The sequence below is a fragment of the Urocitellus parryii genome, chromosome 4 (genome assembly GCF_045843805.1).
Source record: "Urocitellus parryii isolate mUroPar1 chromosome 4, mUroPar1.hap1, whole genome shotgun sequence".
Lineage (NCBI taxonomy): Eukaryota > Metazoa > Chordata > Mammalia > Rodentia > Sciuridae > Urocitellus > Urocitellus parryii.
In genome coordinates this window covers 53,107,426-53,121,227 of record NC_135534.1, presented here as the reverse complement: position 1 = coordinate 53,121,227, position 13,802 = coordinate 53,107,426, and the positions used below count along the sequence as shown (strand labels likewise).

The following is a 13,802-nucleotide window of genomic DNA, read 5'->3' as shown; positions in this document are numbered from 1 at the left end:
GATCCCCGTCGCCGCCCTCGCCGCCGCCGCCCACCCGGCCCGGGAGGGCTCAGCATTTTCCCTGCAGCGGCAGCAGCGGCAGCGGCAGCACTTCAGCCATGTTTGACAACCGAGGCGTGCTCTGCGCCTGCGCCGCGCCTGGCGCCCGCTCCTCCCCCGCCCCCACCCGGACGGGCTCCGAGGCCCCGAGCCGAGGCTGCGAGCCCACCCCCACCCTCGGCGGGCAGCTCCGGCCGCGATCTCAGGAGTGGGCGGCTGGGCGTATCCCAGCCACCAGCGGCCACTTGAGCTGCGGGATGTGACTTTGAGGCCTCCGTGCCGCTTAGCGGTACCCCTTTCCTATTTTTCCTAAAGCGAGGGTCTATTCTTTTTTTTTTTTTGAGGGGGAGGGGACTTGGAGAGTTGAGGGGTCCCTTCGAAAGTTTTCTCTTTTCTGCTTACTACCACCACCAGCAAAGATGAGATTCTCCCGCCCTCGGCTGGAAGCTTGGAATTTGCACCGCCAGGGTTTTTGCTGCACGTTTCCTGTTTATGTTGTGCAGATGGGAATTTTAGAAACATGCCAACGAGCAAGCCAGGGAGGGAGAGGCTTTTGAGCAATCTTAAGGCGCCTCGGGTTTCATTGCTGGTTGGGCCGGGGGCGGTCAGCCTGGGCTTCCCCCGGAGCACCCGGGGGAGCAGGATTCCACCCAGGAACGCGGCTTCCCCGGGATCCTCCTGTACTGTGCCGGTCTCTCCCTCTCCCTGGGGATCCCCGCCTGCTTCGGCTTGCTTCCTTTTCAGTGGTCTCAGGGCTCCAGCAGCCTAAAGCAGGTGGTAACTTCCAAGTTCCCTGCACAAGCACGCAATAAAATGCATTAGTGAGTCTAGAGATTGTCCAAATCATTTGCCTTTTTGTTACACCTCATTTCGAATTTGGCTGGTGTGTCACTTAGATGAGCTTACTTTGTCATTTGTTAATATCACATGAAGTTTTAGTAAAATATGCACAAATGATAGACTTCTGAAGTTTTGAGGGTCTCTGGTTTGGAAATAATCTTTCTTCGTGGTTGCTTATCTCTCATTCTTAATTTAGGAGGATTTGATCCTTAACATTTACATATAAGAGCTCTTAAAGTATCTAGTACATAGTAAGGGCTTAACAAATGTTTTTAGTGAGTAAATATGCAATTCATCTCCCACCCCAGGCCACCCTCCACCCCTAGTCATCATCAGGCCGATGAAATGCTGGAACTCTGATCTGAGAGTCCAAAGGGTTGATGTTTCAGCAGCTTAAGATTTATTCTATTTGACTGTTTCCCTTTTCTGTACCATGCTTCAGACCTCATTTGTAAATAGCTAACCTCAAACTGAATCAGCTTAATTTCAGAGGTAGAGGGAAAATAGATTGATCTTGAAAATAATTTTTAAAAATCTTCACATCATACCCCATAAATGGAAATCCTCTTTATAACTTCCCTGGGAGATCATCATCCAACTTGATCACTCTATCAGTAAAGAGTGATGATGTTACTGGGCTTGGATTGTGGCTCAGCAATAGAGCGCTTGCCTAGCAAGTGTGAGGCCCTGGGTTCAATCCTCAGCACCACATAAAAATAAAATAAAGATATTGTGTCCAACTACAACTAAAAAATAAATATTAAAAAAGAGTAATGTTACTTCCTGGACAGCCCTATTGTTAGAAAGTTCTTCCTTAATATATCAGAGTTGTGCTACTGTAACTTCCCGGAGTCTGCTCTGAGGAGCTACCCAGAGGTGGCAGAAATCTTTGTATAATGTAGTCTTTTAGATTTTAAGGACAATTATGTTCCTTCTCCATTTTACTCTCCTTTTTAAAAATTGGGGTAAAATGAAGTGTGCGATTAGGTGCATGCAGTACATTCAGTTTTGCACAACTACTACATCAATCTACTTCCAAACCCTTTACATCACCTAAAAGAAAACTCCCCACCCATTAAGCAGTCACTCCATTTTCTTTTCCTGTCCTGACAGCCACCAATTTCCTTTCTATCTCTATGGATTTGCCTAATATAGATGTTTTATATAAATTGAATTATAAATTGTATATGGTGGCACACACCTATAACCCCAGCTATTCAGGAAGTTGAGGCAGGAGAATTACAAGTTTGAGGTTAGCCTGAGCAATTTAGCAAGACCCTGTGTCAAAAAAAAAAAAAAAAAAAGGTCTGGAATGTAGCTCAGTGGTAGGTGGCACCCCTGGATTCAATACTCAGTACCAGAAAATTAAAGCATGTTGTAGCATCAGTACTACCTTACAGCATCAGACCTTACTAAGGATTGGCACTTTGTTCTTTTTATGACTGAATGACATTTCACCTTATGCATAAACCATATTTTATTTATCCACTGATGGACATTTGGGAATTATTTCTACCTTTTGGTATTGTGAATCATGCTGCTATGAACATGCCTATACACATAATTGTTTGAGTATCTGTTTTCAATTCTTGGTATATTCTTAAGAGTAGGATTACTGAATTCTATGGTAATCCTATGTTTAACTTTGTGTTTGCATCACTTTATCCCATCAGCAATGCTCACAGGTTCTAATTTCTCTACATTTCTGTCAACATTCATTGTTTTCTTGTTTTTATTATTTATTGTTTTCTTATAGCCATCTTAGTAGGTAACCACTTATTGTGGTTACATTTTTCTACTGACTTACTGAGTAATGATATTGAGCATCTTTTCATATGTATGTTGGTCATTTCAAAGTCTTTGAATATATGTCTATTCAAGTCCTTTGACTTTTTCTTTTCCTTTTTCCTTTTTTTCCTGTAATACCAGGGATTGAACTCAGGATTGCTTAATCACTGAGCCACATCCCCAGCCCTTTTTTATATTTTATTTAGAGACAGGGTCTCACTGAGCTAGTTAGGGCCTCACTAAGTTGCTGAGGCTGGCTTTGAACTTGCGATTGACTTTCTTTTCTTTCTTTTTTTCTTTCAACTTTTCAGTGCTGGGGATTGAATCCAGGGCCTCCTGTGTTACACCACTGAGCTACATTCTCAGCCCTGTTTGTCATTTTGTGGTTGAGTTTACATATTCTGGTTAATTAATCCCTATCAGATATAAGATTTGCGGACATTTTCCCCATTCTATAGATTATCATTTCCTTTTCTTGATAATGTCCTTTAACTCACAAAAGTTTTTCGTCCTTCACTGCCACTCCCATATTGGAGATTGAACTGGGATGCTTTACCACTGAGTTTTGTCCCCAACCCTTTTTAGTTTTTATTTTGAGGCAGGGCCTAAATAGCTTAGGTCTTGCTAAATTGTTGAGGGTGGCCTGGAACTTGCAATCCTCCTGCCCAAGCTTCCTGAGTTGCTGGGATTACAAAGCATGTGCCATGATGCCCAGCAACTCACAGAAGTTTTTAATTTAGATAAAGTCCAATTTTTTTTTTGGTTTGTTTTCTGCCATATCTAAGAATCCATTGCCAAATTTAAGGTTATAAAAATTTATTTCTATGTTTTCTTCTAAGTATTGTATAGTTCTTGTATTTAGGTCTTTGATCTATTTTGAGTTAACTTTGTAGTGGTAAGTTTTTCCATTTTGCTTTTAAATAAATTCTTATTTTATTTGCAAGTATTAGTTTAAATTATTTTAACTTTTTTAAAAAAATTTAAGTTGTAGATGGATGCAATACCTTTATTTTATTTGTTCATATGCGGTGCTGAGGATTGAACCCAGTGCCTCCTCACATGTGCTGGGCAAGTGCTCTACAGCTAAGCCCTTAACTTTTTTTTTTTTTTTTTTTAAAGAGAGAGTGAGAGAGGAGAGAGAGAGAGAGAGAGAGAAAATTTTTTTAATATTTATTTTTTAGTTCTCGGCGGACACAACATCTTTGTTGGTATGTGGTGCTGAGGATCGAACCCGGGCCGCACGCATGCCAGGCGAGCGCGCTACTGCTGAGCCACATCTCCAGCCCCCCTTAACTTTTTAAAAAAAATAATCAAAGTTGTACTGCTTTCAAGCCTAGAATCAAATGTTATCTACCCTTAGTTATATTTCATCTATTAACTTCTATCTTCAGTAGACTGCTAGCCATTTGCAAATGGCTGTTTCATAGCATAGGGATTTTCAAATATCCCAAGTTTATATTTAAATGCACTGTGTTCCTATATGCATGTCAACATATTTAGCATACACCAAAGCTGTACTTTGCTTTTCAGACAACAGCTGCCAAGCTGCTGAAACTGATAAGCACTGACAAGGCAGCCTGATTTCTGAGTCTGGCTGAAGGCCATACCATCCCCCAAGATAACCACCATTACCTTTCACCAAAAAGTGAGGGAGTAAAGCAGGTCCAGATTTGTTTCACTAAAGGCCAGCAAAAGCAGCAAGGCTATGCAAAACGATAATGGAAGAGTACCTAAAGTAGATGCTCATCTTTTTTGCTTTAGAAGACAAAATGAAGCTGAAAATTAGTGAGCAAAGCTTATCAGCCCAATGTTCCTACAGTGGGTTGTTGGGGTAAGCGGTTGATCTGTACATTCATTTTAAGTGTTTCCTGTGGTTAGCCACTACAGTTCAGAGAGGCAGTATGAGAGTTGGACTTGACCAAATTTCCATAGGCAGGGCTAGAGTCCTTTCAAATTGTCTCTACAATCCCTAACAAAGGAGACTAAGAGCTGTGGTGAATAATTCCCTGAACTGTTGCCAACTACTCAGTTACTTAAGAAAGAAATAAAGATATTTGCCCTTGACGCATGTCTGACTGCCCCACATTATCATTCAGTCTTATTACTCCTACTTCCCAAATATGTACACTTCTCCCCATCCTCACACCACCCCTAGTAGTCTGAACCATTATCATCTTCCACCTAGATTATTGTAATACATTTCCAACTGGTTTCTGTACTTCATGGATTCCAGACTCTTTTATTTTTTTGTTTTCTTTTTCTTTCCTGTACTGAAATACTTCTGAAATAATGTAAAATGCAGTTCGGTAAGCCAGGGCTGCCCTACCACTGTGCTACACCCCCAGCCTCTTGATTTTTAATTTTGAGACAGGGTCTCAAAAATTGCCTTGAACTTGAAATCCTTCAGTCTTTGCCTCCCCAGCTGCTGGGATTACAAACCTGTGCCACTGTGCCCAGCTGGTTCCAGGCTTTTTGAATATGTAAAACTTAAAAACAGTAATTTTTATTGCCCTTTCTTAAAGTTAAATTTGTATAGCAAACACACTACTTCTGCCTTGAGTGTATGTTTGAGGTGCAGGAAAGAGAACTTCAAAGATAAATGATGGAAAGTGTCCTACTGTTGCTTTCATATGTGTGATGAGATAAATGATTGAAACTTGGCATTCATTTGAAGTACCTCTGACATTAGTAACTACAGTATAAATAGGTACTGTCAGAGTTTGCAGGCTGCTTTTTCCTAGATTGCATGTTTAGTGAGCAGGACTGGCTACATAATTTGCAGAGCCCAGTGCAAAGTGAAAATGTTAGACCTACTGTTGAAAAATTATTAAGAATTTCAAACAGCTTTAGCAAAACTTTTAACCAGGTGCAGACTCTTGTGAGTGCAGATCTTGTGCAACTGAACAGGGTGCATGTCCATGAAATTAGCTCTGTTGGTGCAATTAAGGTGAAGTGTGTGTATGCAGATCATGAGATATAAATAGAGATTATGGTGGGACTAGGCCCTCTCTAATCACTCATGGGTACCCCTACTGCAAGGCATCCCTTCTCATTCTTCTCTAATTCATCTACCATAGCCAATAATCAAAATGGTCTTTTATTTATTTATTTATTTGTTTGTTTGTTTTTTGCAGTGCTGGGAAGGACCCCCAGGCCTCTTACAAGCTAAGCATGCTCTACTACCAAGCTACACCCTCAATCCCAGAATGATCTTTAAAATGAATAAATGTTCTTTTAAATAAATGTATATTGGATCATATCTTTCCTGTCTTCAAACTTGTCAATAACTTCCCATGTAACCATAAATAAAGTGTGAAATCTTCAGTGTTCCCAAAAGGTCTTGTTTACTCTGACCCCGATGACCTCTTTACTTTTATTTCATACCACTCTTATCTCTTACTCAGTAAGTTCCAACCAAACTCCAGGGGTGCTCTACCACTGAGCTACATCCCTAGCCCTTTTTATTTTATTTTGAGACAGGTTTGCTACCTCAAACAGACAGGATTGCTAGTTGCTGGCCTCAAACTTGAGATCCTTGTGCTTCAGCCTCCTGAATCACTGGGATAATAGGCATCACTATCATGCCCAGCTATCATTTTGCTACAGAGTACAGCTTGCTCTCCTCCCCACTCTGCTGACTGGGGATTGAACCCAGGGTTTGCAAGTGCTCTACCACTGAGCTACATCTTCAGCCCTAATGTACTAAAATTTTTTCTATCTCTGGGCATATACTATTTTCTCCATTTGGAACATTAGGTCACCTGAGTCATTGGTTTTCCTTTGGAACATTACTGCAATTTATAATCAATCATGTATTTATTCCTGTGAGTATATGATTACAGCTGGCTTCTCCACTAGGCTGTAAGTTTGTTGAGGGCAAGAATGATGGCTACTGTATGTTCAGAACTTAGCAGAATGCTGCACACTTAATACATGAGCAGTAAATATTTGTTGAAGGAATGAATAAACTTTCAAATCATACAGGCTCATACATTAAATTTCCTTCTCTCTTATAATCTGATAGTATAAGATCCCCACCTGTAGGCAGGTACCTCTCCTTAACACCATTCTCTTTGGCTAGAAGTGACCTTAAATGTCTAATCATGCTTTCTATCATCCATTCATTAAGGACATTCATAGAAAATTTCTCTTGAAGTCATTTTATTTTGTTCTGTTATTGTTTTTAGTATAATATATTTATGCTTATTACTTTCTCTGTGTTCTTTTTCATTTGTCCAGCAATTTAACTTCCCTAATCTTTAAAGAGATCTGTCCTCTGGATTGATCATGGACAAGGACTGACTTTCTGTCTGTTTTGTGCAGAAACACAAAAGTGAAGCATGGGTTTGGAGGTATAGCCCAGTAGTAGAGCACTTGCCTAACACATGTGAGGTCCTGGGTTTGATCACCAGCACCAAAAACAAAACAAAATAACAACCACCAAAAAAAAAGAAGAAGAAGAAGAAGAAGAAGAAGAAGAAGAAGAAGAAGAAGAAGAAGAAGAAGAAGAAGAAGAAGGGTGAGGAGCACCAAAAACATACTTTTCTTCATGCTGATGCTCGGAAAAATATTGTGCACTAAAAGCAGAGGTTAACTGCACTCCTTGACCCTGCCACTCCAAAGCAGATATAAGTTAAAGAAATGGTACTTTTTATTGTGTCAGAGATTTCAACTTGGTCAATTTCCTGAACTTGTATGCCTATTTTATACTTTAATTGATTTTATGTATATGTCCATTTATGGAAAGAATCTATATTTTTATTAGTTCCTTTGAGAAGTCAGAGATATCAAAAAAAGTTCCCTGGCCTTTATATCCTGCTTTAGTTTTCCTTATGAGACCAAATCTGCAAGGCTGATTGTGTCCTTTCTGTAAACTACTTGATGTTATGATTTCAGGATGCATCTTGAAACTTGTTTTCAAGAGAATGTTGTAAACAACCTCTGAACTTAACAGACATTTTGAGCTACATGAATACTAAATGCACCATAAAATTTCCTGTTTTTAAAAAAGAGGCATCTGCAATCACTATGCAATGTACTCCTCTACTTGTGTACTACTTGTGTTTTAGTTATTCTTATTAATAGTTATTTCCCATTACTTTTCTGAAAGAGTTAAGTATGATCACCCTAACTTTAGGGATTGTGTCCACAGTGTTAACTGAGAAACCACCACCACACAATTTTTTAAATTCCAAACATTATTGAGAATAATACTTGACTTTATGGCCTAAAAAACTCAATGAGAATGTAAAGAAGAAACTGAAACACCATCATTCAACAAACTTTCAGTATGTATACTTATGTTTGTACATACCATGTCAGGATATACACATTTATCACAATGCTTTGGGAGTTTATTTATAATCTCACCTTCAAAATTATTTGGTGTACACACACAAAATTAGTGGGTCTTCATTAACCAGGATTTCTTTTCTTTTCTTTTTTTTCCTCTTTTCCTGCCAGGAAGATATTTAAGATGTTTCTTCCTTTCCTTCCTTCCTTCCTTCCTTCCTTGTACTGTCCATGGTCAGTGGGAATCTACAATCATTGCAACTTGAATGGAGGAAACTCTTGTGTTAACAAATCACCAGAAAGAGAACTCCTGTGTTGTTTTTGTGTGTGTGCTGCATTTATGTTGTTGTTGTTGTTTTTTCCTTTAAGGATGATTAAGTAAGGCAACTAGTTTCCACCGGGTGGGGGGTGGGATGGATGTCCAGATTTGGCAAATTCATTATCTTTTTTGAACTTAGGCCCTAAGATGTTTTGGGGGACAATCTGACCCCTGCTGCCCCACTCAGGCACACACACTTTCCAAGATACGGATTTTCTAATAAAATCCTCTGAATTGCCAATATAGGAATTAAAGAAAGTATTGGCTTTTTTTTCTTAAGCGACAGACCTGCTAATTGCCCGAGAGGCAAACAGCACCCAGGCTGATAAGACCGGTGCCAAGGCTCTCAGGTGGGAATCCTGGCACAGACGGGACGCCGCTGGGGCAGACACTGTAGCTTGATGGAGCCAAGCCACTGAGTCTGTTTCCACCCCTGGATTATTTTCCTTGTTGAAGCCGCCTGCAGCTCAAAAAGACGTCTGAGCCAAGAGCACGTTTCAAGATCATGGCTCGAAGCTAGAACTCAGTTTCCCTCAAAGAATCACCGTCTACCTGAAGGACATAGCGAGGAAGTAACGAGGTACAGCCGCAGAGTTCTATGTAGACGGAACCTCTCAGGGTTGGTGGGGACTGGAAGGAACGAGTCCAGATCACGGGACGGTCCCTGGCAGTGGGCCAACGCCCAGCTGTCCTTGACCTCCTGGGCGCATGCTGGGGAAATGAAAGTAAAACCTGATCTGGTGCGGACTCAGCTGGAAGCTGGTGACAGGTAGGTTGCATCCTTAGAGACTGACAGCCCATCATCTTAGACAGGATCTGTGTGAAGAAGATCCTGGGTACGAAGTGAAAGGAAGAGACGGAAAATGGGAGAGAACAACAAAAACAATAGTTAGACTGGGGAGGCTTCTGGAAACAGCAAGCGAACAGTAATACCTGCTGTTTGCGGTGCAGACAGACCAGCCGCCTGACGTGCCGGTCTCTGTGGTGACGGTCCTGAGGCCAGTCAGGCGACCTGAAACGCGCCAATTCGCAGCGCTGCACCCACCCCTCCAACCCTGAGCTTTCCAAGTCCTTACCAGAGCCAGAACCTGGAGTCTGTCCCCGGCTCTCAGTTGGAACTTACGTCTAGTGATTCCCTCTGGCAAGAGCCCTCATAATAACCTTGTCGCCGCCATTTCTTCCCCAGGTGCAATGTCCATGGTTCAGTCCTGAGAGTGAAAAGGAGGCTGAGCCAGTATGCTCAGCCCAGGAACATTGTGGACAAGGTCGGGGGATCCAGTTCCCTGAATCTCAGACTGATTATGGCAGGGGAGATGGGGAATTTGGAGATCTGCAGGGAACACATTCTAGATGCGGACACTAAAGAGAGACCGTGATTTGCCCATGTCCGAATTGTCAGGGAACAAGGACAAGAAGCCAGTTTAGTCAGTGGTCTCACACCCTGGGCCTCAATTTAGTTGCTGGACTTCAGGACATTTGGTTGGGGTTGTGAATGACAGGACCCCAGAGACCCACATGTAAAAAGTAGGGAGCCCCACGGGGCTGAGCCTTTCCTCCCTAATTTGGCCCCCAGAAAGTAAGCAAGAAAGTGAAGTGGAGAAGCTGGGAGGGAATAGCACACATGGGTGACAAACGTGTTTGAACTGATTCATCATGAATAGGCACATATCCTCGGGCGGGGGCTGGGACTCTTCTCTCCCCCTTGAAGAAATGGTGACCCCAGCCTAGAAGAATCCACGCCGCCGCGCCCCAAAACACCTTGCTTGCTTGCCGGATCGAGTTAGAACTCTTTTGCTTCCTACATTTAGTGTCGCTTTAGCCAATACACTTCCCCTCTCTGAACTTCAATTTTATTCACGGTGAAACGGGGAAAGTAATGCTACCTTCCTTCCCTAACTCAGGGGTTAGTATAAAGATCAAAGGAAATCGGAATGTGGCTGTGCTTTTAAACTGTAAAGCGATTAACATATGTGAAGCGTTAGTGTGCTCCCTGGCAGTCAATCCTCACGTTTACAATGGGTGGATGAAGGCAGCCAGGTTATAACCTTATAAGGCATAATTGGATTACAAAGGTGGGAGGGAGATAAAACGGTATCTTTCTTCCTAATTTTGGTTATTCCCGCATTTCCAAATAGGCATGTAAATTCTGAAATTTCGGATAACTACCCCCTCCAAATCCCAATTCTCAATTCAGCCCTTCCGAGCTTTGTCCTTATTGCGAAATCTCAGTAGCCCATCCAGAAATCTCCGGGCCTCAGCCGCTCTCGGGGGCTAGCGTCCCACTCATCTCTTCTGGGTTCTTTATCCGTACCCTGCCCCGAGGCTCCGCGGGAGTCTGGGGTCGAGTCTAGGTCAGGCGCTGAGCCGGCAGGGGGCGCGGTCCACTTGAAGCCACAGCTCCCCAGGTCCCGGGCTCAGGCCACGCTCACGGTCCTCCGGCTCTAGCTCCAGCAACTCGATGCCAGAAGGCCCCGCACTGAGTTGTACAGGTCCTGGGATAAGAACCCCACCCCCACTCCCCCCAAAAAGTTTTCCGGGTCTTCCTTCGCCCCTGCTTATCACCTGTACCCATGTCAGAGAATTAGGTTTGTGGCAGTTTCTCCACCAATCTCCTGGAGCCCATCTCTGAGCCCTCCGGGCACAAGCACCAGAGTCCCCCCAACCCCACACTCAAGGGAAAGCACTGCGCTGCGGCGCGCGCGCGGGAGGAAAGGGAGGGCGCGAGGGCAGAACAGGCCCCGCCCCCTCGGCTCTTATAAAGCGCAGGAACCAGTGCTGGCCACTCAGTGGTTTCTTGGTGACACTAGGCAGAACAGCTTCAGCCTTACCTCTTCTGGCTTCTCATCACAGTCTTGGACTTCGGTGTTTTGCTACTGCCAGACAGGGACGTCTCGAACCTTTCCCTCCAAGAACTTGGCAGATCACCCCTTCAGCAGGTAGGTGCCATAGGCCCAGCGAATTAAAGCGGGAGGGGGGAGCATTTGCCAAAACCCGAAACTGGGAGCGCTGGATGAGGAAAATAAGTCACTTTGGGTAATTCTCTGCGGGGTACACCCCGCACCTCCGAATCCCGCTCATGCACACAGATGGAGCTCCAGAGACCTAGTCTCCTCCGTTTCACAAATCAAGTTTCAAGCATTGAGCAGGGAACCTCTGGGAGCCTGGTGCTGTGCAGCTGCTTCCCCTGTGGGGCGGGTCATCGGCGGGTGCAAACGCCTCTGGCGTCGCTGAGCCCAGGGGAGATAAGCGTCTAAACCAAGCAGAACAAGGGGCTGAGACTGCCCGCTCCGGGGGCCCCCCGCCCTCCGGCTGTGCCCGGCCTGGGCGGTGCAGCAGACCAGGGTGCTCATGCTCGTCCTCTCTACTTTTCCAGTGTCTGTGCATTGCCAGAATGAAACTGTTTTCCGTCGCTCTGATGTTCCTGGGCTCACTCGCCTTCCTAGGCGCAGACACTGCTCGGCTCGACGTGGCATCGGAGTTCAGAAAGAAGTAAGTCCTGGCAGCGTCTTCCCCAGTCATGATACCTGGCAGACGAGGGAAAACTGATCTTTGGTCTCGCGGGGGTTAGAAGTGAGTGGGAGGGCTGAGGATGTAGTTCAGGGATAGAGAGCTTGCTTAGCATTCTCGAGGCCCTGGCCTGGATCTCTAGCACCGTAAATAATTTAAAAAATAAAAGAGTGAATGAGAATGAGTGGGGGCGGGAAGTCGCTTGAACTTACCCGAATTGCCTCTGATTGTGTTTTCTAGATGGAATAAGTGGGCTGTAAGTCGAGGAAAGAGGGAACTGCGAGTGTCCAGCAGCTACCCCACCGGGATCGCTGACGTGAAGGCCGAGCGTGTCCAGACTCTCATACGGCCCCAGGACGTGAAGGGCGCTTCTCACAGCCCTCAGATCAGGTAACTATGCCCGGTGCAGGGAGGGGGATGTGCCGGAGGAGTTATCCCTTTCCTCTGTCCTGGCCCTGGGCATACAGGGGCTGGATTTGCAGCTCGGATGTCGGAGCAATTTACAACTCCCACGGGTCCTAGAATAACTCTCGTTCCTGATCACTGGGGCCAAAGCCCTGTTTGATAGGGTCTCAAGTAGCCTTCTTTCCCGTTCCCAGCAGTCCGGACGCTGCCCGCATTCGAGTCAAGCGCTACCGCCAGAGTATGAATAACTTCCAGGGCCTCCGGAGCTTTGGCTGCCGTTTCGGGACCTGCACGGTGCAGAAGCTGGCACACCAGATCTACCAGTTCACAGACAAGGACAAGGACGGTGTCGCCCCCAGAAGCAAGATCAGCCCCCAAGGCTATGGCCGCCGGCGCCGTCGTTCCTTGCTCGAGGCGGGCCAGGGCCTGACTCTGGTGTCTTCTGAGCCACAGGCAAGCGCATCTCGGGACTCCCGGGTGCACCAAGTGCTTTCCACTCTCCTTAGGATTTAGACTCCCGTGACAGCATCGAACAGTCGCGCAAGCGCCCCACTGGCGCCTCCCAGAGCAGAGGACTTCGGGGGAACAGGCTGAGACAGTCTTGCAGATACCTGGAGTCCAGAAGGCACCGTTCGGCCTCGAGCCCCGGCATTGCAGAGCCCCTTCTCCTTTGGGGCTGAGCGCTCTCTTCACCCCATGAGACTTGGGTGCCCAGGGAGGGCAGAGGAATCCGAGGGAGTGCCAGGCTCAGGGAGTGGAGAAACTAAGAAATAAATGCTGAGACCTTCGGAGCAGGGGTCTGAGCCACTGCTTTGCCCGCTCACAAACTTATTTCTCATGGGGTGTCACCCTTCGGGGCGCAAGCCCCAATATTACTTGAACTTTACAAACCTAGAGAGGAAAAGTGCAATGCGTGTTGTACATACAGAGGTAACTATCAATATTTAAGTTTGTTGCTGTCAAGATTTTTTTTTGTAACTTCAAATATATAGAGATATTTTTGTACGTTATATATTGTATTAAGGGCATTTTAAAGCAATTATATTGTCCCTTCCCCCTATTTTAAGACGTGAATGTCTCAGCGAGGTGTAATATTGTTTGGTTCGTGGACTGTGTGTGTGAGTGCGCGCGTGCATGTGTAAAATAGAGTGCCTGGTTACTGCCTGTGGAAGAAGGAAACATTGTGTCTCTATAATCTATTTACATAAAATGGGTGATACGCGAACTGCAAACCAATAAACTGTCTCAATGCTGATTCATTCTCGATTCACGCATCCAAGCAGGGAGGGTCCTGCTCCCGATTGCTCGGAAACTTGGGGTCTAGCCGCCAGTATTGGACAGGAGGGATGGAAGTGAAGGTGCGAGTTGACCGGTCAGAGCTCTGACCTAACAGAGCTTATTTGTCACGAACTCCATGAGGGGCGCGCAGAGCGCGTGTCCTGGGTGCGAATCAGTTTCGCTGAGACGCCCGAGGTCACCGCCTAGCGTGGCGGCCAGGAGCGGCTGGATAGGATGAGCCTTAGTGGAGAGGCGAGACTGGACTCCCCGTCTTGCGCAATCGAGGCCCAGTTTTATGGAATCGCTCATGGAACCCTGAACGAAAGCGTTCCTG

At 45.2% G+C, this 13,802-nt stretch overlaps 1 protein-coding gene across 2 annotated transcripts; it reads left to right on the top strand.

The window, feature by feature from the left end:
* Positions 1 to 11,075: 11,075 nt before the first annotated feature.
* Positions 11,076 to 13,425, top strand: Adm (adrenomedullin). 2 transcript variants are annotated; one of them, XM_026395895.2, is made up of 4 exons: positions 11,076 to 11,214; positions 11,652 to 11,767; positions 12,026 to 12,175; positions 12,388 to 13,425. In XM_026395895.2, exons 2-4 carry the CDS (start codon positions 11,670 to 11,672, stop codon positions 12,701 to 12,703), a joined length of 564 nt encoding a protein of 187 aa, XP_026251680.2. In that variant the 5' UTR covers positions 11,076 to 11,214; positions 11,652 to 11,669; the 3' UTR covers positions 12,704 to 13,425. The 2 variants fall into 2 exon arrangements, with proteins under 2 accessions (XP_026251680.2, XP_026251679.2); XM_026395894.2 differs by having other exon boundaries at positions 12,385 to 13,425.
* Positions 13,426 to 13,802: the final 377 nt, after the last annotated feature.